The 27,943-nt window shown below is 41.2% G+C and overlaps 1 protein-coding gene across 1 annotated transcript in view; it reads left to right on the top strand.

Moving 5' to 3' along the window:
- Positions 1-27,943, top strand: part of PCCB (propionyl-CoA carboxylase subunit beta) — a 92,328-nt gene that overhangs the window by 19,682 nt on the left and 44,703 nt on the right. Inside the window, exons 6-9 of the mRNA XM_060149792.1 lie at positions 3,676-3,786; positions 18,543-18,651; positions 19,915-20,035; positions 21,694-21,775. Of these exons, the coding sequence (XP_060005775.1) occupies positions 3,676-3,786; positions 18,543-18,651; positions 19,915-20,035; positions 21,694-21,775 (423 nt within the window). The remainder of the gene's footprint in view (positions 1-3,675; positions 3,787-18,542; positions 18,652-19,914; positions 20,036-21,693; positions 21,776-27,943) is intronic.

Below are 27,943 nucleotides of genomic sequence, written 5' to 3'. Positions count from 1 at the left end.
TCTGCCTCAGTTATTTTGCTATTGATTCCTTCTAGAGTATTATTAATTTCAGTTATTGTTTTCATCACTGTTTGTTTGCTCTTTAGTTCTTCTAGATTCTTGTTAAAAGTCTCTTGTATTTTCTTCATTCTGTTCCTGAGATTTTTGAACATCTTTACTGTCATTATTATTTTATTTTATTTTTAAAAATTTTTTGCGGTACGCGGGCCTCTCACTGTTGTGGCCTCTCTCGTTGCGGAGCACAGGCTCCGGACGCACAGGCTCAGCGGCCATGGCTCACGGGCCTAGCCGCTCCACGGCATGTGGGATCCTCCTGGACCAGGGCATGAACCTGTGTCCCCTGGATCGGCAGGCAGACTCTCAACCTCTGCACCACCAGCAAGCCCTACTGTCATTATTTTCAATTCTTTTTCAGGTAGGTTGCCTATTTCGTCTTCATTTATCTGGTTTTTTAGGTTTTTACCTTGCTCCTTCATCTGTAACATATTTTTTTGTTGTTTCTTTTTTGTTTTTTTGTTTTTGGATAGGTGGGGCGGTATTCCTGTCTTACTGGTTGTTTGGCTTGAGGCATCCAGCATTGGAGTTTGCAGGCAGTTGGATAGATCCGGGTCTTAGTGCTGAGATTAATACCTCCAGGAGACCTCACTCCGATTAATATTTGCTGGGGTCTGAGGTTCTCTGTTAGTCCAGCAGTTTGAACTCAGAGCTCCCACCACAGGAGCTTGGGCCCAGCCTCTGGCCGGGGAACCAAGATCCCGCAAGCTATGTGGTGTGGCAAAAAAAAAAGAAAAAAAAAAAAGAAAAGGAGCAAAGAATATCAAAGAATAAAAAACAAAATAAGGGCTTCCCTGGTGGCGCAGTTGTTGAGAGTCCGCCTGCCGATGCAGGGGACACAGGTTCGTGCCCCGGTCCGGGAAGATCCCACATGCCGCGGAGCGGCTGGGCCCGTGAGCCATGGCTGCTGAGCCTGTGCATCCGGAGCCTGTGCTCCGCAACGGGAGAGGCCACAACAGTGAGACACCCGTGTAACGCAAAAAAAATTAAAAAAATTAAAAAAATAAAATAAAATTAGAAATGTAAAAAATATATTAGGAAACATAAAAATATAATTGAAACAACTACAACAAGGTAAAATAAAACCACAACAGAAAAAATAGAAAAAAAGTGGGGGCATGGGGGGAACAAGCCAAAAGGAGAGTAACAAAGTAACAAAGTATGAAGAATAAAATAAAATTGGAAAATAAAAAATTTATTAGGAAATATAAAAATATAAATGAATCAACAATAGTGAATCAACAAGGTAAAACAGTACCCCAATCTAAAAGAGGAAAAAAGAAAAAGAAAAAGACTTGGCCCTTGGGGCAGAGTTTAGGAGGGGTGGAACTTAGGCAGGGGCAGGGTTTAGGGTGGGGTGGAACCTAGGCTGGTGGGGGGGTGAGGTCTGAGCATGAGGCAGGGCCTTTGCTTAGGACCGTGTCACTGGGGGTTCCTCCCATCCCCTTAGGTGTCTGTGGTCCCCCACCGGTGCCTGGTAGGTGCCCTAGTTGTGCAGAGACACGAATTCTGCGTCCTCCTAGTCTGCCATCTTGACTCCCCCTTCTGCCGAGTACTTTCTTGCTTCAGTTTCTGACATATCCGTTGCCCCCGGGCCATCGGGTGTGCTGGTTCCTGACTGGCGTGCATACTCTGTGCTGGTGGTAGCCTGGAATTCCGCACCTGGAGAAACTTTTCAGCTAGCGGAGCAGCTGTAGGGAGGTGGACAGGGGCCATCTCCATAACTTTTTGTCTTGCAGAACTGAAACTCTATACCCATTAAACAGTCACCCCCCATTATCCCCTCTGCCAGCCCCTGGTAACCACCCTTCTACTTTGTCTCTATTATTTTGACTAAATAACTTAAGTAAAATTGTACAGTGTTAGTCTTTTTGTGACTGGCTTATTATTTCACTTAGCACAGTGTCCTCAAGTTTCATCTATGTTGTAACATGTGACAGGATTTCCTTCCTTTTCAAGGATGAATAATATTCCGTTGTATAGATATACCACATTTTGTTTATCCATTTATCTGTTGATGGGCATTTGGGTTGATTCCATGTTTCACCTGTTGTGAGTAATGCTGCTATGAATGTGGGTGTACAAGTTATCTCCTTGAGACCCTGTTTTCCATTCTTTTTGGTATATCCCCAGAAGCAGAATTTCTGGATCATTTGGTAATTCTATTTAAAATTTTTTGAGGAACCACCCTGCTGTTTTTCACAGCAGCTGTACCATTTTACATTCTTACCAATAGTGCACAAGGGTTCCACTTTCTCCACATCCTCACCAACACCACTTGTTTTCTGTTTTTTTGATAGTAGTCATCTTAATGTGTGTGATGTGGTGTCTCATTCTGGTTTTGATTTGCATTTCCCTAATGCGGGTGATTTTGAGCTGGAGGGGGAGGAGCTTGCAACAATGGTGTGAGGTGTAACAACAATGGCCGCCTAAATTCCTAACTTCACCTCTGATCAGAATCAACAACCAGCTGTCGGAGCATAGATTTGCGATATTTGGAGGGCAGGGTCCTTTTTGTCTGTCTGTGTAAGCCACTCCAGGAACACATGCACAGCTGCATGCCTCATGGCTGGGTAGAGGGTGGGTAGGGGAAGCTACTACAGTGCTACCAGTTGAAATTGACTGAAATTAACCGCGATTTGCCCTCCAAATCTTCCTATGGATGTTAAGCCTTCAGTAGGCTTAACAGAGCTCCAGAAAGTTACATCAGACAGATTCTGCCAGTGTAATTTTTGTCCAGGTGGGGAGACAGATTCCTGATGCTTCCCATTCTACCATCTTCTCAGAATCCTCTCTGTGGATGCCTTTTTGTGCTGTCCTGAGCTATGTCCTGTGAATTATAGAAATTGGTCTCAGACCCGGGTCAAGGCTAAAAGTGGACATACTTCTCTTAAGCTGATGGGGCTCAGGGAAAGATAGAAGCTGGGGGATGGGCAAGGAGTCATTGGGCTCTTATCTTTCCTGGGTCTTCCAGCCCCCTGGGAAATCTTGTTTTTCCTAGAAGGTGGCCTGAGGCTTGGCTCTTCACAACACCTTTGTCCCTATGGAACCTTTTTGCCTTCTGCCACTTCTCTATTGCCCATCTGCCCTGTGTAGGGGTGGGCAGACATTGAAGACTGAGTAAAGTAGCACCTGCCTCTTAGCCTTGCCTTGTAACTGTTGGGCATCCTCTGTGGAGGGTGTGAAGGGGCTCCAAGTAGAGGTCATAGATCCAGGGTAAGTGTTGGCCCTGTATATTCCACCTAAGGTTTTCATTCATTATTCCAGCCAGTTTTGTACAGACAGGGGTCCTTGCCTGAGGTGTGTTTAGAGCTGGGGTGAGAGTGGTAGGATTCTCTCTGAGCTCATGTCCTGGTGGAGCTTTTGGGGAACTACTGCCCTGCCAAGGAGAGAAGAGGTTTTACTTGCCCCAGAAAGTAATATGCCAACCATCCCACCAGCTATGGGAAAAGTTGCATATACAATATTCTGGAAGAAACTGTACAGATTAGGCCTCTTGTCTCTAGGATAGAATTTCTGTGAATAAAAGCCAAATGTACTTTTATTGTTGCCTCTGTCTTTCTGCAGGTAATGCCTTGAACACCTCTGTAACCAGATGCCTTTGCCTTTCTCTTTTGGCAGAGGAATGTCACGGCATCCGGAGTCATCCCTCAGATTTCTCTGATCATGGGCCCATGTGCCGGTGGGGCTGTCTACTCCCCGGCCCTAACAGACTTCACGTTCATGGTAAAGGTAAGAAAAGGACCTGGTTCTCCTGCCCTTTGAGAGTTGTGCAGTACCTCACCTGCAATAACAATAATTCCTGACCCAGATCTGGGTTGTTATCTGCACGCTTATTGGATTTCAGTGCAGTGCTGATAAGGTCTTGGTGGAGAGAAGGTTTTGGCATGAAGACTGTAGCTTGTGTGGGTTCAGTGGCAGAATGTGCTTGTCTACTTCATTGGTGGGTGATTTTACTTGTTGATCTGAATTGCAAATGATTTTCAGGTAATCAAAGGTCCTATCCTCTGCCCAGACAGATGATCGTTTACCGAATCCTATTCAGAAAGTTTCTCATGGAAAGCTTTTCTGTAAACTGCTTCCCTAGGAGGTTGTTTATGTCCCACCTTTATTTCTTCAGCTGTTTGCCATTTTATTACATTTTGTCTATGATGGTAATGGTAAATCTGATCTCCAACTTCATTGTAAAGAGGTCCATATCTTTATTACATGATTTATATGAAATGATATTTTAAAATGATTTTTAAAAGAAGCCTATTTGAAATCACACATGGGTAATTACCTTTAACCTGATACTTAAAAAAGAAATCAGTCTTTTCCTCTTAAATATTTTTAACCATAATGAGCAATAAATGTCAAGACAGGGCTTTCCTGGTGGCGCAGTGGTTGAGAGTCCGCCTGCCGATGCAGGGGGCATGGGTTCGTGCCCCAGTCCGGGAAGATCCCACATGCTGCGGAGTGGCTAGGCCCGTGAGCCGTGGCCGCTGAGCCTGTGCGTCTGGAGCCTGTGCTCCGCAACGGAAGAGGTCACAACAGTGAGAGGCCCGCGTACCGCAAACAAACAAACAAAATATGTCAAGACAAATTACGGGGCAAAAAGGAAAGAGATTCATCCAGTATGAAAACAGTGTAAATAGAGGAGCATAAATAGAATAGGAAATACTTTTCTCTTTGGCAGTAAGAATTAAAGTTTAACAAAGTGCTTACCCCTTGACTCAACTATTCTTTCTTGGTGACAGATTAAAAGCAACTTAAATGTTCAATGTTCAGTTTAGGGTGGACTTTAAAAATTAAGATGAACACATCTCTTATTTCCTGAGCAAAGCAGGATTCCTTGAACTTTGCCCACTAAATCTATATATGCCATACCTACGTGGTGCTACCCCAGTTGTCTTCCTACCTGGCAGGAATGGAGGTGTGGGATCAATTCCTCTGGCCATTCTTTCCTCCTCTCCCTACATACATGCTGGAAAATTCTAAACTGCTTTCTCTTATTTTTTTAAAATTAATTTATTCTTTTTTTTGGCTGTGTTGGGTCTTCATTGCTGCACATGGGCTTTCTCTAGTTGAGGTGAGTGGGGGCTACTCTTCATTGCAGTGCGCTGGCTTCTCACTGCGGTGGCTTCTCGTTGCAGAGCACGGGCTCTAGGCGCGTGGGCTTCAGTAGTTGTGGCATGTGGGCTCAGTAGTTGTGGCTTGCAGACTCTAGAGCACAGTCTCAGTAGTTGTGGTGCACGGGCTTAGTTGCTCCACGGCATGTGGGATCTACCTGGACCAGGGCTCGAACCCGTGTTCCCTGCATTGGCCAGGCGGATTCTTAACCACTGCACCACCAGGGAAGCCCTGCTCTGTCTTATTTTTAAAACATTTTTTCCCAGTTTTATTGAGATATAATTGACATATAACATTGTTTAAGTTTAAGGTGTACATTTAAAAAAAAATAATTTATTTATTTTTGGCTGTGTTGGGTCTTCATTGCTGTGCGCAGGCTTTCTCTAGTTGCAGTGAGTGGGGGCTACTCTTTTTTGCGGTGCACGGGCTTCTCATTGCGGTGGCTTCTCTTGTTGCGGAGCACAGGCTCTAGGTGCGCAGGCTTCAGTAGCTGTGGCTCGAAGGCTCTAGAGCGCAGGCTCAGTAGTTGTGGCACACAGTATTAGTTGCTCTGCTGCATGTGGGATCTTCCCGGACCAGGGCTCGAACCCATGCCTCCTTCATTGGCAGGCGGATTCTTAACCACTGTGCCACCAGGGAAGCCCCCTTGAGGTATACCTGTTGATTTGATACTTACATATTGTAAAATGATTACCCCCATAGTGCTCTCATAATTACCATTTCTTTCTTGTGGTGATTAACGTTTAAGATCTACTCTCTTAGCAGTTTTCAAGTATGTGATACAGCACTGTTAACTATAATCTCCATGTTATACATTAGCTCCCCAGAACTTCTTCATCTTATAACTGGAAGTTTGTATCTTTTGACCAACATCTCCCCTCACTCCAACACCACCCCCGCTCTTAGTAACCACTATTCTTTTTCTGTGAGTTCAGCTGTTTTAGGTTCCACGAATAAGTGAGATCATACAGTATTTCTCTTCCTCTGTCTGACTTATTTTACTTAGCATATGCTAAGTGAAATGCCCTAAGGATCCATTCACGTCACGAATGGCAGGATTTCCTTCTTTCTCATGGCTGAATAATATTTCTCTGTGTTTGTCTGTGTGTATGTATGTGTCATGTTTTTTTTATTGATATGGATATCCAGTGGATAATTCTGTGTGTATATGGGTATTTGTATGTATGTCACATTTTTTTTTAATCCATTCATCCATTGATGGACACTTAGGTTGTTTCCATATCTTGGCTACTGTGAATAATGCTGCAGTGAAATGGGAATGCAGTCATCTGTTTGAGGTCCTGATTTTATTTCCTTTGGATATATACCCAGAAGTGGGATTGCTGGATCATTTGGTAGTTCTATTTTTAGTTTTTTGAGGACCCTCCATACTGTTTTCTATAGTGGCTGTATCAATTTATATTCCTACCAAGAGTGCACAGTGTTCCCTTTTCTCCAGAACTTTACTAGCACTTGTTATTTCTTGTCTTTTCGATAATAGCCATTCTAAGAGGTGTGAGGCTAAAACCTCATTGTGGTTTTGATTTGCATTTCACTGATGATGAGTGATGTTGAGCATCTTTTCATTAGCCATTTGTATGTTTTCTTTGGAAAAATGTCTGTTCAGATCCTCTACCCATTTTTTAATCAAAAATTTTTTTTGCTGTTAAGTTTTATGAGTTCTCTATATATTTTGGATATTAATCCCTTATCAGATATATGATTTGCAAATATTTTCTCCTATTCGGTAGGTTGCCTTTTCATTTTGTTGATTGTTGCTTTTGCTGTGTAGAAACTTTTTAGTTTGCAGTAGTCCCATTTATTAATTTTTGTTTCTATTGAGTTTGCTTTTGGTATCATCCATAAAATTATTGCCAGGAGCAGTGTCAGGGAGTGTTTCTCCTATGTTTTTTTCTAGGAGTTTTACAGAGTCGGGTCTTTAAGTCTTTAACCTATTTTGAGTTAATTTTTGTGAGTGGTGTAGGATATGTGTCCAGTTTCATCTTCTGCATGTGGTTATCCAGTTTTCCCACCATCATTTATTGAAGAGACTATCTTTTCCCCATTTAGTGTTCTTGGCTCCCTGGTCAAGTATTCGTTGATTGTATACGTGAGAGTTTGTTTCTGGGCTCTTGATTCTGTTCCATTGGTCTGTGTTTCTTTTTATGTGACGCCATACTTCTGTAGAAAAATGACATTGGAACTTTGATAGGAGTTGCATTGAATCTATAGATGGCTTTGGGTAGTACAGACATTTTAACAATATTTTTATAAACATGGGATTTTTTTCCCACTTGTGTCATCTTTCGTGTTTTTCATCAAAGTTCTATAATTTTCAGTGTTTAGCTCTTTCACCTCCTTGGTTAAATTTATACATAGGTATTTTGTAATGTTTGATGCTATCGTGAATGGGCAGGTTTTATTTCTTTTTCAGATATTTTCTATATAGTGTATATTTTGTACATAGTGTATAGAAATGCAACTGATTTCTGTATGTTGACTTTTTGTACGCTGTATCTTTTAATCCTGTGTTTTCATCCTAAGCTATCCCATCCTCCACTTGCAGAACTTTAATTAATACCTGCATATTGGCACCACCTCCTCTTTCTTGTCCTCCGCAACTAATCATTAAGCCTTAACCATTCTACATCTTAACTATTCCATGTGTTTAATGAGAGTACAATAAAAATGCTAACAGATTCTTTCTTAAAGATCTAGACAAGTTCATATTAACAAGAAAACTACAGTGTAAGAGTAGACATTCCATGAAGGAAGTGCAATGAAAGGCTAGTCCTGCCAGGTGAGAAATATGTTTTAAAGCTAAAATAACTAAAACTATTTGTTCAGTTTGTAAATAAATAGACCAGGGAACAGAACAGAATTGAGTAACAGGACAGAACTAAAACATAGATCTAAATATATTTAGACATTTAATTTATGATGGAAAGGATATTATTCTATTCAGAGTCACTGATAATGGCAGTTTCTTGTATCAAAGACACCAACGATTTCTATATCATTAAATCCAGTTGACATTTCTCAGTCCTATCTTACTTGACCTTCCAGTAGCATTTGACCTATGTCATCACTTCTTCCTCTTTGAAACATCAGGGCACTATACTCTCTTGGTTTTCTTCTAGCAATTCTCTCATTCCCTTGGTGATCTTACCCTACCTCAAGACTTTAAATATCCATCTATGTATGTGCTGACAACTCTCAAACCTATTTCTTCAGGATGGAACCGTCTCCTGAACTCCAGGATTAAACCTTCAGTTGCCTATCAACATTTCCATTTGGGCTTTAATGGGTTTCTCATCTCTAATGAGGCCCTCCCAAAGTGCTCTCTTATAGCCTTCCCCATCTCAATAAATGGCAAGACCAGCCTTCCAGTGGCTGAGGTCGAAAACACTGACTCATTTTTCTGTTACATTCCGAGTTCAATCAGTCTAAAATCATATTTGCTCTATTTTAGGATATAATCTAAAATATAATAAAATTCCTATGTACTTCTTATTACTTACACTGCTATTACTTTGATTCAAGCACCTCACCTGGATTATTGCATAATCCTTCTAACTGGTCTTCCTGCTTCTGTCTCTGCCTCCTCTCCCAGTTAATTGAAAAATTTTAAACAATTTAAAATTTCTAATATAATACATACTCAGGGAAGTACATAAAATACGTAAAGTTTAGCAATTATTATAAAGTACAGATCCATGTAAATGACACCCAGATCAAGAAATGGCCCTCCAGGAGCCTGCCCCCATTACCCTCATAATGAGTATTGTCTCCATCCATCCTGCCTAGAAGTATTTGTCTCAACTTTTATGGTAACTTTAAAATTTGCTTTGCTCTACAGTTTAAAATTTTAATTATGCCTCACTAAACAATGGGGTTAATGCTGCCTATTTTACCTTTAATGTAAAGTGAAACATAACATGCATTCTTTTGTGCGTGACTGTGACGCATGTTTATAAGATTTATCCATGTTCTTTGTAAATGTAGTTCATTTTAGTAGCTGTGTAGTATATTATCTTAAGATCCTCATCCTTTCTACTGTTGATGGAGATTTGTGTTTCAAGATTTTTGTCATTGCAAATGATTCTGATATAAGCATTCTTATACATGTATGTTGGTGCATACATATTTCAGTTTCTCAAGGTGGGGCAACGTTAGGTCATAGGATATACATGTCTTCAGCATTTCTATGTAATGCCTGTTTGCTGAAGAAGTTGCAGCAGTTTACACTTCTACTAACAGTGTGTGAGAATTTCACTTGTTCTACATCCGTGCTAGCACTTTTATTGACATAATTTAATTATGCCAGTTTGCATGTGGTGTGATCTCTCTTTTTTTTTCTGTTTTGTTTTTAATTTTAATTTTATTTATTTTTGGCTGCATTGGGTCTTTGTTGCTGCACGCGGGCTTTCTCTAGTTGCAGTGAGCGGGGGCTACTCTTCGTTGCAGTGCACGGGCTTCTCACTTCCGTAGCTTCTCTTGTTGTGGAGCATGGGCTCTAAGCACGCAGGCTTCAGTAGTTGTAGCTTGTGGGCTCAGTAATTGTTGTGCGCAGGCTCAGTCGTTGTGACACACTGGCTTAGTTGCTCCGCGGCATGTGGGATCTTCCCAGACCAGGGCTCGAACCCGTGTCCCCTGCATTGGCAGGCGGATTCTTAACCACTGCACCACCAGGGAAGCCCTCTCATTGTTTTAATCTGCATTTCCATGACTAATGAGGTTAAACACCTTTTCATATGTTTCTTTTTTCTTTTTTCTTTTTGGTTGTGCTGTGCAGCTTGCGGGATCTTAGCTCCCTGACTAGGGGTTGAACCTGGGCCTCAGCAGTGAAAGCACTGAGTCCTAACCATTGGATCGCCAGGGAATACCCTCATGTTTCTTTCATGGCATGGCTGTTCATCTATTTTACCCATTTTTAAAAATTGAGGTTTTTGTTTTCTTCTTACTGATTTTTAGCAGTTCTTTGTATATACTGGATGTAAGTTCTTTATCAGTTATATATATTGCACCTGTCTTCTCCCACTCTGACTTCAGTTTTTTCTTCTCAATGCTATCCTTTGAGCAGAATTTTTAGAAAATCTTTTTATATTGAAATTTCAAATTTACAGAATTCTTAACTGTTTGAGAGTGGGTTATATATATAACCCTTTACCTTTTTAATGCTTCAGTATATAATTCTTTTTTAAAAATTAATTAATTAATTAATTAGACTGTGCTGGGTCTTAGTTGCGGCATGCAGGATCTTCATTGCCGCTTGTGGGATCTTTGCTGTGGCATGCTGGATCTTTAGTTGTGGCATGCAAACTCTTAGTTGTGGCATGCGAACTCTTAGTTGCAGCATGTGGAATCTAGTTCCCTGACCAGGGATCGAACCTGGGCCCCCTGCATTGTGAGTGTGGAGTTTTAGCCACTGGGCCGCTAGGGAAGTCCCCAGTATATAAGGATGTTTTCTTACATAACCAGTTGTTAAACTCCAGAAGTTTAACACTGATACAGTATGTTTTAAAAAAAATTGTAGAATATACATAAGAAATGGTTAAGTGGTAAGATTTAAGTTACAGTTCTGTGGCCTTAGGTACCTTTACATTTTTTGTGCAACCATCGTCACCAGTCATCTCCAGAACTTTTTCATCTACACCAGTTGAAGCTCTGTATTCATTAAACATTAGTTCTCCATTCCCTACTCCCAGCCCCTTTCTGTTGCAGAATTTGTGGACTCATACAATATTTGTCCATTTGTGACTGGCTTATTTCACTTAGCATAATGTCTTCAAGGTTCATCCATATGGTACCATGTGTCAGAACTGCCTTCCGTTTTGAGACTGATTATGCTGTAATAAACGTTGGTGTACATGTATCTGTTTAAATCCCTGTTTTCAGTTCTTTTAGGCATACATGTAGGAGTGGAGTTACTGGGTATTTTGGTAATTCTGTTTAATATTTTGAAGAAACATCATACTGTTTTCCACAGTGGCTGCACCATTTTACATTCCCACCAGCAATGCACAAAGGGTTCCAATTTCTCTACATCCTTGCCAGCGTTTGTTTTCTGTTTTGATAATAGCTATCCTAATGTGTGTGAAGTGGTATCTCACTGTGGTTTTCATTTATATTTCCCAAATGATTAGTGATGTTGAGCCTCTTTTCATATTATTTGCCATTGGTATATCTTTTTTGGAGACATGTCTATGCAAGTCTTCTGTTCATTTTTTGATTGAATCATTTTATTGTTGTTGTTGAGTTGTAGGAGTTCTTCATATATTCTGATATTAACCCCTTATCAGATCATGATTTGAAAATATTTTCTCCCATTCTGTGGGCTGCCTTTTCATTCTGTTAGTGCTCTTTGCACAGAAGATTTTAATTTTGATGAAGTCCAGTTTGTCTACTTTTGTAATCTCTGTTATTGTTATCATACCCAAGAAATCTTGCCAAATCCAGTGTCACATACTTTCCCTGTATGTTTCCTTCTAAGTTTTGTAGTTTTAGCTCTTATGTTTAGTCTTTTGATCCATTTTGAGTTAATTTTTGTATATGATGTAACATAGGTCCAACTTCATGTTTTTGCACGTGGATATCCAGTTTTCCTAGCATTGTTTTTTTTCTTTTCCATTATAGTTTATTACAGGATATTGAATATAGTTCCCTGTGCTATACAGTAGGTCCTTGTTGTCCTATTTTATATATAGTAGTGTGTATCTGTCAATCCCAAACTCCTAATTTATTATAACCATAAGTTTGTTTTCTATGTCTGGGAGTCTGTTTTTGTTTTGTAAATGAGTTCATTTGTATCGTATTTTAAATTCCATATATAAGTGATATCATGATATTTGTCTTTTTCTTTCTGACTTGGTTCAGTTAATATGATAATCTCTAGGTCCATGCATGTTGCTGCATGGCATTATTTCATTCTTTTTTATGGCTGAGTAGTATTCCATTGTATATATATACCCATCTTTATCCATTCATCTGTGGATGGACATTTATGTTGGTTCCATGTCTTGGCTATTGTAAATAGTGCTATAAATATGAATACTGAGGTGCACCTATCTTTTTTGAATTAGAGTTTTCTCTGGATATATGCCCAGGAGTGGGATCCGGCACCATTTGTTGAAAAGACTGTTCTTTCTTCATTGAATGGTCTAAGTATCATTGTTGAAAACCATTTGACCAGGTATGGAAGGGTTTATTTCTGGGCTCTCTATTCTGTTCCATTGGTCTATATGTCTGTCTTTATGCCAGTACCACACTGTTTTGATTTCTGTAGCTTTTTAGTAGGTTTTGAAGTCAGGAAGACCTCCAACCTTGTTCTGTTTCAGAATTGTTTTGGCTGTACACAGAGTCCCCTGAGATTCCACATCAACTTTAGGATGGATTTTTCTATTTCTGCAAAAATGTCATTGAGATTTTGATAGGGATGATGTTGAATCTGTACATTGCTTTTGGTAGTTTTTACATCTTAACAGTATTGAGTCTTTGAATCCATAAATGGAAGATATCTTTTCCATTATGTCTTATTTAATTTCTTTCAGAAATGTTTTATAATTTTCACTGTACAAGTTTTTTTTTGCCTTTTTGGCTAAGTTATACCTAAGTACTTTATACTTTTAGAAACTATTGTAAATGAAATTGTTTTTGTAACTTCCTTTTCAGATTGGTCATTGTTAGCATACAGAAATGCAACTGATTTTGGTGTGTTAATTTTGTATCCTGCAACTTAATTTGTTTATTCTAACTTTGTGCGTGTGTGGAATCTTTGGGGTTATCTACATATAAAATCCATGTCATCTGCAAACAGATAATTTTACTTCTTCCTTTCTGATTTGGGTGCCTTTTTCTTTTTCTTGACTAATTGCTCTGGCTAGGATTTCCAATACTGTGTTGAATGGAAGTGGGGAAAGCGGGCATCCTTGCCTTGTCCCTGATCTTAGAGGAAAAGCTTCCAGTCTTTAACCATTGAGTATCATGTTAGCTGTGGGTTTTTCATTTGTGGCCTTAATCATGTTGAAGTAGTTTCTTTCTAGTTTTCTGAGTACGTTTACCATGAAAGAGTATTGAATTTTGTCATGCTTTTTCTGCATTGCGATGATCATGTAATTTTTTCCTTTTGTTCTTTTAATGTGGTGTATTGATATTGGTGTGCTCAACCATCCTGGCATTTCAGGAAAGAATTCCTCTTGGTCTTGGTGTATAATTCCTTATAAAATGTTGAATTAGATCTGCTAGTATTTTGTTAAGCATTTTTGCATCAATATTTATATGGGATATTGATGTGTACTTTTCTTGTAGTGACTTTGTCTGGCTTTGGTATTAAGGTAATGCTGGGTCTCAGAATGAATTAGGAGGTATTTCCTTCTCTTTAATTTTTTGGGAAGAGCTTGAGAAGGATTGGTGTTTAATCTTTCTTAAAATGTTTGGTAGAATTCACTGGTGAAGCCATTTGGTCTTGGGCTTTTCTTTGGGAGGTTTTTGATTACTGATTCAGCCTCCTTACTAGTTACAGGTCTATTCAGATTTTCTATTTTTTCATGATTCAGTCTTGGTGGTAGGTTGTGTGTTTCTAGGAATTTGTCCATATCATCCAGGTTATCCAATTTGTTATATAGAATTATTCATAGTACTCCTATAATCTTTTTATTTCTGTGGAATTGGTAGTGATGTCCCCACTTTCATTTCTGATCTTAGTAATTTGAGTCTATTTTTTCTTAATCCATCTAGCTAAATATTTGTCAATTTTATTGATCTTTTTGAGGAGCCAAGTTCTGGTTTTACTGATTTTTTTTTCTCCCTCTGTTTTTTCTATTTTTCATTATCTCGGCTCTAATCTTTATTTTCTTTCTTTTGCTAACTTTGGGTTTAGTTCTTTTTCTTTTCTTTTCTTTTTTGTTTAGTTCCTTAAGGTATAAAGTTAGGTTGAGAACTTTTTTTTTTTTTTTTTTTTTGCTTATTGATATTTTTGGCTGCATTGGGTTTTCGTTGCTACGCACAGGCTTTCTCTAGTTGCAGTGAGCGTGGGCTACTCTTTGTTGCGGTGCGTGGGCTTCTCATTTTGGTGGCTTCTCTTCTTGTAGAACATGGGCTTTCAGTGGACAGGGTTCAGAAGTTGTGGCACATAGGCTCAGTAGTTGTGGCTCGCAGGCTCTAGAGCGCAGGCTCAGTAGTTGTGGTGCACAGGCTTAGTTGCTCGGCGGCATGTGGGATCTTCCCGGACCAGGGCTCCAACCTGTGTCCCCTGCATTGGCAGGCAGATTCTTAACCACTGAGCCATGACGGAAGCCCTGAGAACTTACTTTCTTAGTGTGTTTAACAGCTTTAAATTCCCCTCTTAGCACTGTTTTTGCTGCATCTAGTAAGTTTTTGTACGTTTTCATTTCTCAATATTTTCTAATTTCCCTTGATTTCATCTTTGGTCCATTGGCTGTTTTAAGAGTGTGATGTTTGGGACTTCCCTGGTGGTGCAGTGGTTAAGAATCCACCTGCCAGTGCAGGTGACACGGGTTCGAGCCCTGGTCCTGGAAGATCCCACATGCCGCGGAGCAACTAAGCCCGTGCGCCACAGCTACTGAGCCTGGGCTCTAGAGCCTGCAAGCCACAACTACTGAGCCTGTGCGCCACAGCAACTGAAGCCCACGTGCCTAGAGCCTGTGCTCTGCAATAAGAGAAGTCACTGCAATGAGGAGCCCATGCACCACAGCAAAGAGTAGCCCCCACTCACCGCAGGTAGAGAAAGTCCATGCGCAGCAAGGAAGACCCAACGCAGCCAAAAATAAATAAATTTATGAAAAAAAAGTGTGATGTTTAATTTCCACATATTTGTAAGTTTCCAGTTTTTTTGTTTCTAGTTTCATTCCATTGCGATCAAACAAGATAGTTTGTATGATTTCAATCTTTTTAAATTTATTAAGGCTTGTTTCACATATGCCTAACATGTAGTCTATCTGATATAATACTGTTGTCTACTCTACCATCTAGATTACAGTTTGGTCACTTGTCCCAAAAATGTCCTTAATGGCATTTTCTTTCTCCAGTACAGGATCCATTTCAGGATCACATATTGCATTTAGTTGTCATGTTGCATTAATTTCCTTTACTCTGTGACAATTCCTCAGACTTTTTGTCATGACATTTTGAAGGCTACAGAATGAATTATTTCATAGATTGTTGCTCAATTTGGGTTTATCTGGTATTTCCTCACGATCAGAATCAGATTAGGTAGCCCAGCCTCTCTGCTACATTCGTGATGTTGTATCCTGCTCAAATGATCACATCTGGAGACAAGTGATGGCCATCTGCCCTTCACTGGTGACATTAATTTGATCATTGTTGAAGTGTTGTCTGGTTTCTCCACTATGTAGTTACCATTTTTTCTTTGTAACTGATACTCACTGGGGAGTTGCTTTGAGACCATACAAGTATGCTGTTCCACATTATACTTTTTGCCTTGATTTAGTATCTATTGATGATTCTTGTCCAAACCAATCTTTACAAGATGGTTATTTTCCAGCTCCACCACTTGCTTCATGTCAGTTGGTGATCTACTCTAAGGAAGAGCCCTGCTTTTCTTGGGCATTTGTTTATTTCATTGACTTAATATGGGTTCATGGATTCCCTATTTTACTCAATGGTTTATATTCCATTACAGTACTATCATTATTTTGATGCTCAAATTGTCCTTCTTTTAGCCGATGGGTGTCCCTGTAAGCTGGCTTCTGTGCTCTTTTGATAGGAGAACGAATGTCAAATGTATACTTTATGGGTAGTGTGTTTTAGTTCTTGAACTTTTTCCTACCCTGAAGTCAGGAAGATACTTTCTATTTTCTAAATGTTTTATTATTTTGCCTTTTATGTTTGCATCTAAAGTTGGAGTTGATTTTTACACATAGTATGAAATAGAGGCTAGTTTAATGCTTTAAAATTTTTTTTTCCAGTATAGACACCTAGTTGACCTAGTGCCTTTTATTGAAAAGAACAATCTTTCCTGCTCTGTGATGTCATTTATATTGTGAATCAAGCATCCATATATCGAGTGTTTCACTGAGCTTTCTTGGTCTGTTTGCTTATCTCTGTGCCAGTCAGTACCATGCTATCAATTACAATGGCTTTACGACAAATGCTGATACCTGGTACAGCAAGTTGTCCTTCCGTAGTTTCTTTAAGTGGTATGGATATGGGATATTCTTGACCCTTTGCATTTCCACAATTTTTTTTTTTACAACTTTGAGATATAATTGATGTATGGTGAACTGCACACACTTTAAGTTGTGCGATTAGAGCTTTGATGCGTGTATACAACCATGAAGCCATGACCACAATTAAGATAATGAACCTAACCATCACTTCCCAAAGTTTCCTCATGTGTTGTTGTAACTCATTCTTTCCTACCTCCCAGCCCTGTCTTTAGGTAACCGTTCATCTGCTTTTTTTTTTAAATTAAAAAAAATTTTTTAAATTTTATTTTTGGCTGTGTTGGGTCTTTGTTGCTGCATATGGGCTTTCTCTTGCTGTGGCAAGCAGGGGCTTCTGTAGTTGGCGGCTAGCGAGGGCTACTCTTTGTTGCGGTGCACGGGCTTCTCATTGCAGTGGCTTCTCTTGCTGCGGAGCACGGGCTCTAGGTGCACGGGCTTCTGTAGTTGCAGCATATGGGCTCAGTAGTTGTGGTGCATGGGCTTAGTTGCTCTGTGGCATGTGGGATCTTCCTGGACCAGGGATCGAACCCATGTCCCCTGCATTGGCAGGCAGATTCTTAACCACTGTGCCACCAGGGAAGCCCTCATCTACTTTTTATCACACAGGATTAATTTGCATTTTCTAGAATGTTATATAAACAGAACCATACAAAATGACATTTTGTATGTACAAAATATATGCAAAAAGTATGTACTCTTTTTTTTTTTTTTTTTTTTTTTACGGGGCTGGTTGCTTTCACTTAGGATAATTATTTTGAGATTCACTTGTTGATGGAATTGGGCTGTTTCTAGTTTTTTTGTTTTTGGCTGTGTTAGGTCTTTGTTGCTGCATGCACGCGTTCTCTAGTTGCAGTGAGCGGGGGCTACTCTTTGTTGTAGCGCGTGGTCTTCTCATTGTGGTGGCTTCTCTTGCTGCAGAGCACAGGCTCCAGGCACGTGGGCTTCAGTAGTTGCAGCACTCAGGCTCAGTAGTTGTGGCATGCAGGCTCTAGATCATAGGCTCAGTAGTTGTGGTGCACGGGCTTAGTTGCTCAGGCATGTGGAATCTTCACGGACCAGTGGTTGAACCCGTGTCCCCCGCATCGGCAGGCAGATTCTTAACCACTGCGCCACCAGGGAAGTGTCTGTTTCTAGTTTTTGATTGTTACAAGTAATGCTCTTATGAACATTTGTTTGAGTCTTTGTGTGGAGTGGGGAAGATAGACCTCTCTAGCTAGGCCATTCTAGCAAGATTCCAAACCAAGGAGCCATAAAATAAAGACTGATACAACACAGATAATAGCCTAAGGACTAATGTTCTTAGTATATAAAAACAACTATCCAGTAGGAGAATGGGCAAAGAACATGAACAATGAGCTGACAGAGATGACTGTAGTAAGATACTTATTGCAGCATTGCTTGTTATAAGTAAAACACTGGCAACGGTCTAAAGGACCATCAGTAGGTGGCAGTTAAGTAAGTTGCGATACATATCCTACTATACTGATACGGAATAATCTTCAAGAAGTTTGAGAACAGTGTGTGTAGGACAATGTGCTAGAGAGAAAATAAGAGGGAAAAATATATAAATGCTCATATGCATGGATGTCAGAGAAACTGACGGTGGTCGCCTTTGGGGATGGAAATTAGAGGGCTGGAAATAAGGGCTTGCATGTAGACTTACTTTCTACTGTATCTCCTATTCTGATTAAATTTTTTACAATATGTCTTTATTATCTTTAAGTTAGAAACTAAAAATTAAAGCCTGTCACTCTCTCAGAACACCAAACATTGATTTTCATTGTCTCCAGATGGCTTCACTTAAAGTGACCGATTAATTTTAGGCAAGCTGCACACTATCACAGTGCCTCAGTTTCCTGATCTGTAAATGGGGTGATAATAGTACCTAGGCTTTAATGACACAATTCCATGAAATGCTTAGAAAAATTCTTGGTGTGCAGCAAGCTCTGAATAAGGGTCACCTGTTAGGGTGTTCTACAGATGAATGACTGGTAGCCACACTGCAGGCCATTTTGCTGAGAGAGAACCAGGCAACGAAGATTTTTTGATAGAGAGTGAGGCAGGGAAAATGTGGGTCTTTCGTTTGGGTACGCATCTGTGAGCTGTGTCCTAACCTGGTTTTGCGAGTTCTGGTGCTCTGAGATTGAACTTTCTGAAATTCTCTGGTTTCAGGACACCTCCTACTTGTTCATCACTGGCCCTGAAGTTGTGAAGTCTGTCACCAATGAGGACGTTACCCAGGAGGAGCTCGGGGGCGCCAGGACCCACACCACCATGTCAGGTTAGAGGCCTCGAAGCTTACCTTACTGTTGTCAGACACTGAGAAGAGGAATTGCTAGAAGTGACAGTCTGTACAGATATCACTTCATCGACAGAATTTCTTTGAATAGACTGTAGTGTCATGTATTGTCTACAGATATAGTAATAAAGGTGGATTTATATCTCAAACTCGTTAAATTAAATTACAGGCTACTACTAATGCTTTCATAGTCTGAAATTTTTGAGCAAATTAGAATGATGGTTACAAGAATTATGATTCATAAAAGTATGTGTGCTGTGGAAAAAGTAGCACAGGGTAAAGGGGGTTGGGATTGTTGCAGTTTTAATGAGGGTGGTAAGGACAGGCCTCACTGGGCAATAATTGAGCAGATTTGAAGGAGTGGACTGAGTGCATACCTAGGGGAGAAGCATCGCAGGCAGAGGCTTCTGAGGAAGGAGAGGGGCTGGTGTGCTCGGTGAGTGGCAAGGAGGGTGGTTGGATTAGGGACATGACATGATTTGACTTTAAAAGCTCAGTTGGGCTGCCTGGTAGAGAAGAGACTCTGGGGGCAGTGGTAGAAGCAGGGAGTCCGGTGGGGTATACCTGAGAGGGAGTTTCCTGCCCCACTTTCTCTATCATGTCTATGGCCCTGTTTGGCTCTTCTGTGATTTCAGAGTGTTCTTGAGGAATGATGGCTTGATTCCTTACCACGTGGTTCCCCTTCTTTCCTCCTTTGTTCTGCCATTGCTGAGTACCATGACATGTGCCAGCCGTTTTCCTTTTATTTTTTATTGTCCAGCTTTCTTGAGTGTTAATGGACATATATCCAGGCATTATTCCAGTTGCTGGGCTGCAGTGATAAGACAGGCCTAGCCTCTACCCCGTTGGAGCTGATACTCTCGGGGAGATGTCAGGCAGTAAACAGGGAAATAGGTGCTGCAGGGAAAAGTGTGACGAGAATTCCCACCTGGTCCAGGGATGGAGAGTGAGGGGTGTGGGGAAAGTTGTGCTCTGGAGAGGGGCAGGGAAAGCCTCAGCAAATAGGCGACACTAGGTCAAAGACCTGGATAATGAAAGGAGTGACCCTTGCAGAGAGAACAGGCTGCATGGACTGAGGGTCAGCCTGAAGGTGTGTGGTGTGGTACCATCCTCAGTGGAGGGGGCGGCGACAGGGCTGTTGGCACAGTCTGCTGCAGACCTGCCCTAGAGGGGGCAGGTGGGCATGAAGCTGCATCTCTGGGCTGACAGGCGCCCTGGCCCATTATATACTCCCTGTTTTCTCAGGCGTGGCCCACAGAGCTTTTGAAAACGACGTGGATGCCTTGTGTAATCTCCGGGAGTTCTTCAACTACTTGCCTCTCAGCAATCAGGACCCCGCCCCCGTCCGTGAGTGCCACGATCCCAGGTGAGTTGGAGGCCAGAGCTCCTCTCGTTTTGCAGGTTGGCTTGTCCTTCTCTGGCCCGTGTGCCCTGGCGGGACCTCCAGGGTCTGCCCTGGTGGGCAGCTTGGAGTAGATTGTGCAGTGGAGTCAGGTGTAGGCATGGTGGTGGCATGTGTGGGTATAGGAGCCACAAAGGATTTTATTTACTTATTTAAAAAGAAATTAAAAAAAAAATTTCTGGCCACGCTGTGTGGCATGCGGGATCTTAGTTCCCCCACCAGGGATCAAATCCTTCCCCCCTGCAGTGGAAGCTTAGACAGAGTCTTAACCACTGGACTGCCAGGGAAATCCCAAGATATTTTATTTTTATTCACATTTTTCCTCTCTCTAATATCTGACAAGTAGCTTGGGAGTAAAAAGTGGCCAAAAAAAATATTATTTCTGAGTCTTTGTCCAGAATTGAGATATATATATATGTGTGTGTGTGTATATATATATATATATATATATATATATATATATATATATAGTCTTAACATGAAATAAATCAATGTGAAATGATTCAGACAGCATGCCCTTTAGGAAATGTGCTTATGCACACCTGCTTGTGGCCAGAAGCTGGGACATTCCTGGGGAAGGGTGTGTTGCTGACCACCTAGTGAAGACCTTCTTTCCTTCTTGCTCTTCCGGCCACTGCCTGATGTGGGGAGCACCGCAGAATAAGCCAGAAGTCCAGCTGGGGAACTATAGCTCCAGACCACTGGCTGCTGTCTTCTCCATTTTGTTTCCTCTCTGATTTTGAAGCACTCACTTGGCCTGCAATACTTCTGCAGAAGGACTTGAAATTGTGTCCCTCAGGAAGAAGCCGTCCCTCGGGAAGAAGCCGTTTGCAGACACTGCCCTGGGCTTCTACCTATGGGGCTGTGTCTGGGCCAGGGATGCTCTGAAGTATCATGTCCCCAGGGCCACTCCTTGTCTGCCTCTGCCTCACTCCTCAGGGGATACAATCAGCGGCCCACTGTGTGTAGTCATGAGAGAGAGGGTGGTCACAAGGCCCAGAAGCGATGGGCACAGCCACCTTTTCCGAGCTGCTGTACTGTTTGGGGTTCTTGAAAGGTTTAGGACATCATTTGAAGGTGTTACGGTCCAAGGGCCCAGACATGTCTGAACAGCCTGCTTTGGCCCAGCCATACCTCCTCGTCATTCAGTCCCAGGGAAGCTGTATGCATATGTGTAAATAGCACATGAAAAGTAAGGGAGGACTTTGTTACTGGGTGGGGCTGTACCCGAGATGCTGGTGCTGAGCTCTCTGGGAAACTGGGCTTGAGGGTACAGTGGCTTGTTCACTATAATGTCCTTTGGTACTCCATACAATACCTAGAATGTAGGAGGTGTTCAGAGAGGATAAATGAAGGAATCTCCACATTCATGGGAATAAGCTCATTTTTTTTTCCTCTAAATGAAAACAGAAAGATCTTCTGGGTTAACATCAAGCTCAGGTTCAGTTTAATATGGTGGTAACAAAGGAATGTATCTTTGGGGACTGCTTTGCTAGCCCAGCAGGGACAGAATCAGTCCAGCCCCCATGCTGTGTCTCCCCCATTTCCTCTCCCATTCCCCACCCACAGAAGGCAACGGGCTCTTCCATGTTGATTATATCTGCTTCTTTTTCTATCCAAAGTGACCGTCTGGTTCCTGAGCTTGATACAATTGTCCCTTTGGAATCAACCAAAGCCTACGACATGGTGGACATCATACACTCTGTAAGTGCCACATCTGTCTGTCTTGTCTGTGCTGGCTCAGCCACGTGCATGTCATTGTGCTTTGGCTCAGTGAGGAAGTGCTTTACCCACAGGCCTTACCATTGGGCAACAGAGGCAGGGCACGGGGTGGCACAGAACAAGGGCACTGAGTAGTGTGCTATGGGAAGAGCTAGTGGCTGTGGCCACCCTACTGGCTTGGACAGGCTTGGGGGCGTGGCAGTTGGGTCCGCAGACCTCAGGGCTCTTGAGCTGGCACTCTGAGGCCCGTAGAGAAAGGGCCGTGTCTCCAGAGCCTGGAGTTGAGGCAGGATGCCTCTTCATGTACCTCTGTTTGGAGCCTCATGCTCAGAGGGCTTTTTTTTTTTTCTCTAGAGAAAGGAGAGTGAGTACATAAGGTGTCCTGTGACAGGGTTGAGGGGTGTGTGTGTAGGTCGGAGGAGGACGTGAGTCATTTGTACCTTTTTCTTGGTGTAGCAGGTTCCTGGGTCATTAAGTGAAGAGGACAGTGTTGGGGTGAACTGGGGGCTTCTGTCGATGGCCATTGTCTCCCTCACACTTTCCTACGCGCACTGTGCTCTTAGCTCTTCTCGATTAACTGAACCCAGACGGCTCTGTGGGCGCAGCCTCTCCGGGGCCCTGGCTCTCCCAGTGACCTGTTCCTCCTCCCTGTACTGTGGGGAGTCAGCGTGAGTCAGCAGCCATGGCCGGGCTCTGCCTCTCCTCATTGCTGGATTCTTAGCCTGCTTCTACCAGCATGCCCTCCTCTGACCTTAGCCTTCAGTACTCTCTACACCCTCACAGTTGTCCTGTCCGTCTCTCACCACCTCTGCTCCTGGACTCCCCAGCCCTCAATCATCCCGTCCTGTGGAGCCCTCTGCCCCTCCTGGCCTCTGCCTTCCTGGCCCAGCTTGGACTCTGCCATTACGCCAGATGTTAACAGCCAGGCACTGTTCTCAGTGTTGGTGCTGTATGACACTGTGATGGACAAAAACCCTGCCTCAGCGACCTCACATTTGGGTGAGAGATTCAGAGAACAAAAGCATACGTGGCATGGGTAGTTTTAGGTCCAAAAGTAGTGTGAAGAAGGTAAAATGGGGTCTGTGTCATCCGTGCTCCAATTCTCCTTTTGCCCTGTGGAGTCCCATCCCCGGTTCAAGGCTGCAGCCAGCCATCCATCCATCCATCCACACACCCATCCATCCATCCACACACCCATCCATCCATTCATCCACTCATCCATCCAGTCACTTATTCATCCACCCACCCATGTTGCCAGTGGGGCCTGAGCCTGCCAAGGGAAAGCCCCGGAGCCTTGCTCCAGCCTGAGCTGGGTCCTCGGTTCACCTCTCTGGTCTCCGGCTTGAATATGTGCCGTGAACCTCCCCTCAGCTCCTGTTTTTATCTTCTTCACTTTCCCTGATCGAAACCCTAACTTCCTTCTCTATTCCCCACTCTGATCAGATGACATCAGCATTTCCTTCGTGGAGAAAATTGAGAGCATCAGGTTCATCACTTTCCATAGGTGCCTGTTTCTCCCTCCCCACCGTCCCTCCGTGTCTCCCCAGGCTGAAAGAATGAGGTGCCTCACCTGGGCTCCTCACTCCATTGCTTCCTGTCTGGCATCTTGCTTTCTTGACTGGTTTAACTTCTTCTCCCTCTCTTAACTCCTTCCTCTGGGCAATAAATGTGTTTGAACATGTATGAACTTCTTGTCTGCTAAACCAAACCCTTCTTAACCTGAATCTCTGTTTAACTGACATCCACAGTCTTTTCTACCTTTTTCCTTAAACTCCTCATGTCTCTTCTTCCTTTATTCCTCTCTGGAATCTGGCTTCTGCTTTCCTCCCTCTGTTGAATGACAGCTCTCCTAATGACCTCTCCAAATTGCTAAACTAGGGAACTAAGGGCATTAAAGAGGTATAGTTACAGAAGTAACCATTATTAAAATAAATATAAATCCTCCTAAATAACAGAAACATTTATATAGAATAGATAAAATCAATGCATCACATAGAGAAACAGACAAGCCTCCCCAGTGTTCTCTTCCAGGCACTGTTTTCCCACCAAGCCCCTGAGGGAAACCACCATCTTGACCTTTAACAGCATAAATTAGTTGTTCTTGGTTTTGTGTACTATATAAATGGAATCATATAGTGTGCAGTCTTTTCTGTCTGGCTGCTTTCATTCAATGAGACGACTGAAATTCGTCCATATTGTTGCAATGCGTGTTATTCTCGTGGTTCTCCTTAGGCTTTTTTTTTTTTTTTGAACTTTTGAATTTTATTTTTTATACAGCAGGTTCTTATTAGTTATCCACTTTATACATATTGGTGTATACATGTCAATCCCAATCTCCCAGTTCATCCCACCAGCAACACTCCCCACCACCACTTTCCCCCCTTGGTGTCCATATGTTTGTTCTCTACATCTGTGTCTCTGTTTCTGCCCTGCAAACCGGTTCATCTGTACCATTTTTCTAGGTTCCACATATATGCGTTAATATACGATATTTGTTTTTCTCTTTCTGACTTACTTCACTCTGTATGACAGTCTCCAGATCCATCCACGTCTCTACAAATGACCCAATTTCGTTCCTTTTTGTGGCTGAGTAATATTCCATTGTATATATGTACCACAACTTCTTTATCCATTCGCCTGTCAATGGGCATTTAGGTTGCTCCATGACCTGACTATTGTAAATAGGGCTTCAGTGAACACTGGGGTGCATGTGTCTTTTTGAATTATGGTTTTCTCTGGGTATATGCCCAGTAGTGGGATTGCTGGGTCATATGGTAGTTCTATTTTTAGTTTTTTAAGGAACCTCCATACTGTTCTCCATAGTGGCTGTATCAATTTACATTCCCACCAGCAGTGCAAGAGGGTTCCCTTTTCTCCACACCCTCTCCAGCATTTGTTGTTTGTAGATTTTCTGATGATGCCCATTCTAACTGGTGTGAGGTGATACCTCATTGTAGTTTTGATTTGCATTTCTCTAATAACTAGTGATGTTGAGCAGCTTTTCATGTGCTTCTTGGCCATCTGTGTGTCTTCTTTGGAGAAATGTCTATTTAGGTCTTCTGACCATTTTTGGATTGGGTTGTTTGTTTTTTAAATATTGACCTGCATGAGCTGTTTATGTATTTTGGAGATTTATCCTTTGTCCGTTGATTGGTTTGCAAATATTTTCTCCCATTCTGAGGATTGTCTTTTCGACTTGTTTGTAGTTTCCTTTGCTTTGCAAAGCTTTTAAGTTTCACTAGGTCCCAATTGTTTATTTTTGTTTTTATTTCCATTACTCTAGGAGGTGGATCAAAAAAGATCTTACTGTGATTTATGTCAAAGAGTGTTCCTCCTATGTTTTCCTCTAAGAGTTTTATAGTGTCCAATCTTACATTTAGGTCTCTAATCCATTTTGAGTTTATTTTTGTGTATGGTGTTAGAGTGTTCTAATTTCATTCTTTTACATGCAGCTGTCCAGTTTTCACAGCACCACTTATTGAAGAGACTGTCTTTTCTCCATAGTATATCCTTGCCTCCTTTGTCATAGATTAGTTGACCATAGCCATGTGGGTTTGTCTCTGGGATTTCTATCCTGTTCCATTGATCTATATTTCTGTTTTTGTGCCAGTACCATATTGTCTTGATTTCTGTAGCTTTGTAGTATAGTCTGAAGTCCTCCAGCTCCATTTTTTTTCCTCAAGACTGCTTTGGCTTTCGGGGTCTTTTTTGTCTCCATACAAATTTTAAGATTTTTTGTTCTAGTTCTGTAAAAAAATGCCATTGGTAATTTGATAGGGATTGCATTGAATCTGTAGATTGCTTTGGGTAGTAGAGTCATTTTCACAATATTGATTCTTCCAATCCAGGAACATGGTATATCTCTCCATCTGTTTTTATCATCTTTAATTTTTTTCAACAGTGTCTTATACAGGTCTTTTGTCTCCCTAGGTAGGTTTATTCCTAGGTATTTTATTCTTTTTGTTGCAGTGGTATATGGGAGTGTTTCCTTAATTTCTCTTTCATATTTTTCATCATTAGTGTATAGGAGTGCAAGAGATTTCTGTGCATTAATTTTGTATCCTGCTACTTTACCAAATTCATTGATTAGCTCTAGTAGTTTTCTGGTAGCATCTTTAGGATTTTCTATGTATAGTATCATGTCATCTGCAAACAGTGACAGTTTTACTTCTTTTCTGATTTGTATTCCTTTTATTTCTTTTACTTCTTTGATTGCCATGGCTAGGACTTCGAAAACTATGTTGAATAGTAGTGGTGAGAGTGGACATCCTTGTCTTGTTCCTGATTTTAGAGGAAATGCTTTCAGTTTTTCACCATTGAGAATGATATTTGCTGTGGGTTTGTCGTATATGGCCTTTATTATGTTGAGGTAGGTTCCCTGTGTGCCCACTTTCTGGAGAGTTTTTATCATAAATGGGTGTTGAATTTTGTCAAAAGCTTTTTCTGCATCTATTGTGATGATCATATGGTTTTTCTTCTTCAATTTGTTAATATGGTGTATCACATTGATTTTGCGTATATTGAAGAATCCTTGCATCCCTGGGATAAATCCCGCTTGATCATGGTGTATGATCCTTTTAATGAGTTGTTGGATTCTGTTTGCTAATATTTTGTTGAGGATTTTTGCATCTATAGTCATCAGTGATATTGGTCTGTAATTTTCTTTTTTGTAGTATCTTTGTCTGGTTTTGGTATCAGGGTGATGGTGGCCTCATAGAATGAGTTTGGGAGTGTTCCTTCCTCTGCAGTTTTTTGGAAGAGTTTGAGAAGGATAGGTGTTAGCTCTTCTCTAAATGTTTGATAGAATTCGCCTGTGAAGCCATCTGGTCCTGGGCTTTTGTTTGTTGGAAGATTTTTAATCACAGTTTCAATTTCAGTGCTTGTGATTGGCCTGTTCATATTTTCTATTTCTTCCTGGTTCAGTCTTGGAAGGTTACACCTTTCTAAGAATTTGTCCATTTTTTCCAGGTTGTCCACTTTATTGGCATAGAGTTTCTTGTAGTAATCCCTTAGGATGCTTTGTATATCTCTGGTATCTGTTGTAACTTCTTGGTTTTCATTTCTCATTTTCTTGATTTGAGTCCTCTCTCTCTTGATGAGTCTGGCTAATGGTTTATCAATTTTGTTTATCTTCTCAAAGAACCAGCTTTTAGTTTTATTGATCTTTGCTATTGTTTTCTTTGTTTCTATTTCATTTATTTTTGCTCTGATCTTTATGATTTCCTTCCTTCTACTAACTTTGGGTTTTGTTTTGTTCTTCTTTCTCTAGTTCCTTTAGGTGTAAGGTTAGATTGTTTATTTGAGATTTTTCTTGTTTCTTCAGGTAGGCTTTATTGCTATAAACTTCCCTCTTAGAACTGCTTTTGCTACATCCCATAGGTTTTGGATTGTCGTGTTTTCATTGTCATTTGTCTCTAGGTATTTTCTGATTTCCTCTTTGATTTCTGCAGTGATCTCTTGGTTATTTAGTAACGTATTGTTTATCCTCCATGTGTTTGTGTTTTTTACGTTTTTTCCCTGTAATTCATTTCTAATCTCATAGCATTGTGGTCAGAAAAGATGCTTGATATGATTTCAATTTTCTTAAATTTACTGAGGCTTGATTTGTGCCCCAAGATGTGATCTATCCTGGAGAATGTTCCATGTGCACTTGAGAAGAAAGTGTAATCTGCTCTTTTTGGTTGGAATGTCCTATAAATATCAATTAAATCTATCTGGTCTTTTGTGTCATTTAAAGGTTGTGTTTCCTAATTTTCTGTTTGGATGATCTGTCCGTTGGTTTAAGTGAGGTGTTAAAGTTCTACACTATTATTGTGTTACTGCCGATTTCCTCTTTTATAGCAGTTGTTTTATGTATTGAGATGCTTGTATGTTGGGTGCATATATATTTATAATTGTTATATCTTCTTCTTGGATGGATCCCTTGATCATTATGTAGTGTCCTTCTTTGTCTCTTGTAACATTCTTTATTTTAAAGTCCATTTTATCTGATATGAGTATTGCTCCTCCAGGATTCTTTTGATTTCCATTTTCATGGAATATCTTTTTCCATGCCCTTACTTTCAGTTGGTATGTGTCCCTAGTTCTGAAGTGGGTCTCTTGTAGACAGCATATTTATGGGTCTTGTTTTTGTATCCATTCAGCAAGCCT

Source organism: Lagenorhynchus albirostris, chromosome 5, assembly GCF_949774975.1.
Source record: "Lagenorhynchus albirostris chromosome 5, mLagAlb1.1, whole genome shotgun sequence".
Lineage (NCBI taxonomy): Eukaryota > Metazoa > Chordata > Mammalia > Artiodactyla > Delphinidae > Lagenorhynchus > Lagenorhynchus albirostris.
This window is presented reverse-complemented; position numbering and strand designations above follow the sequence as displayed.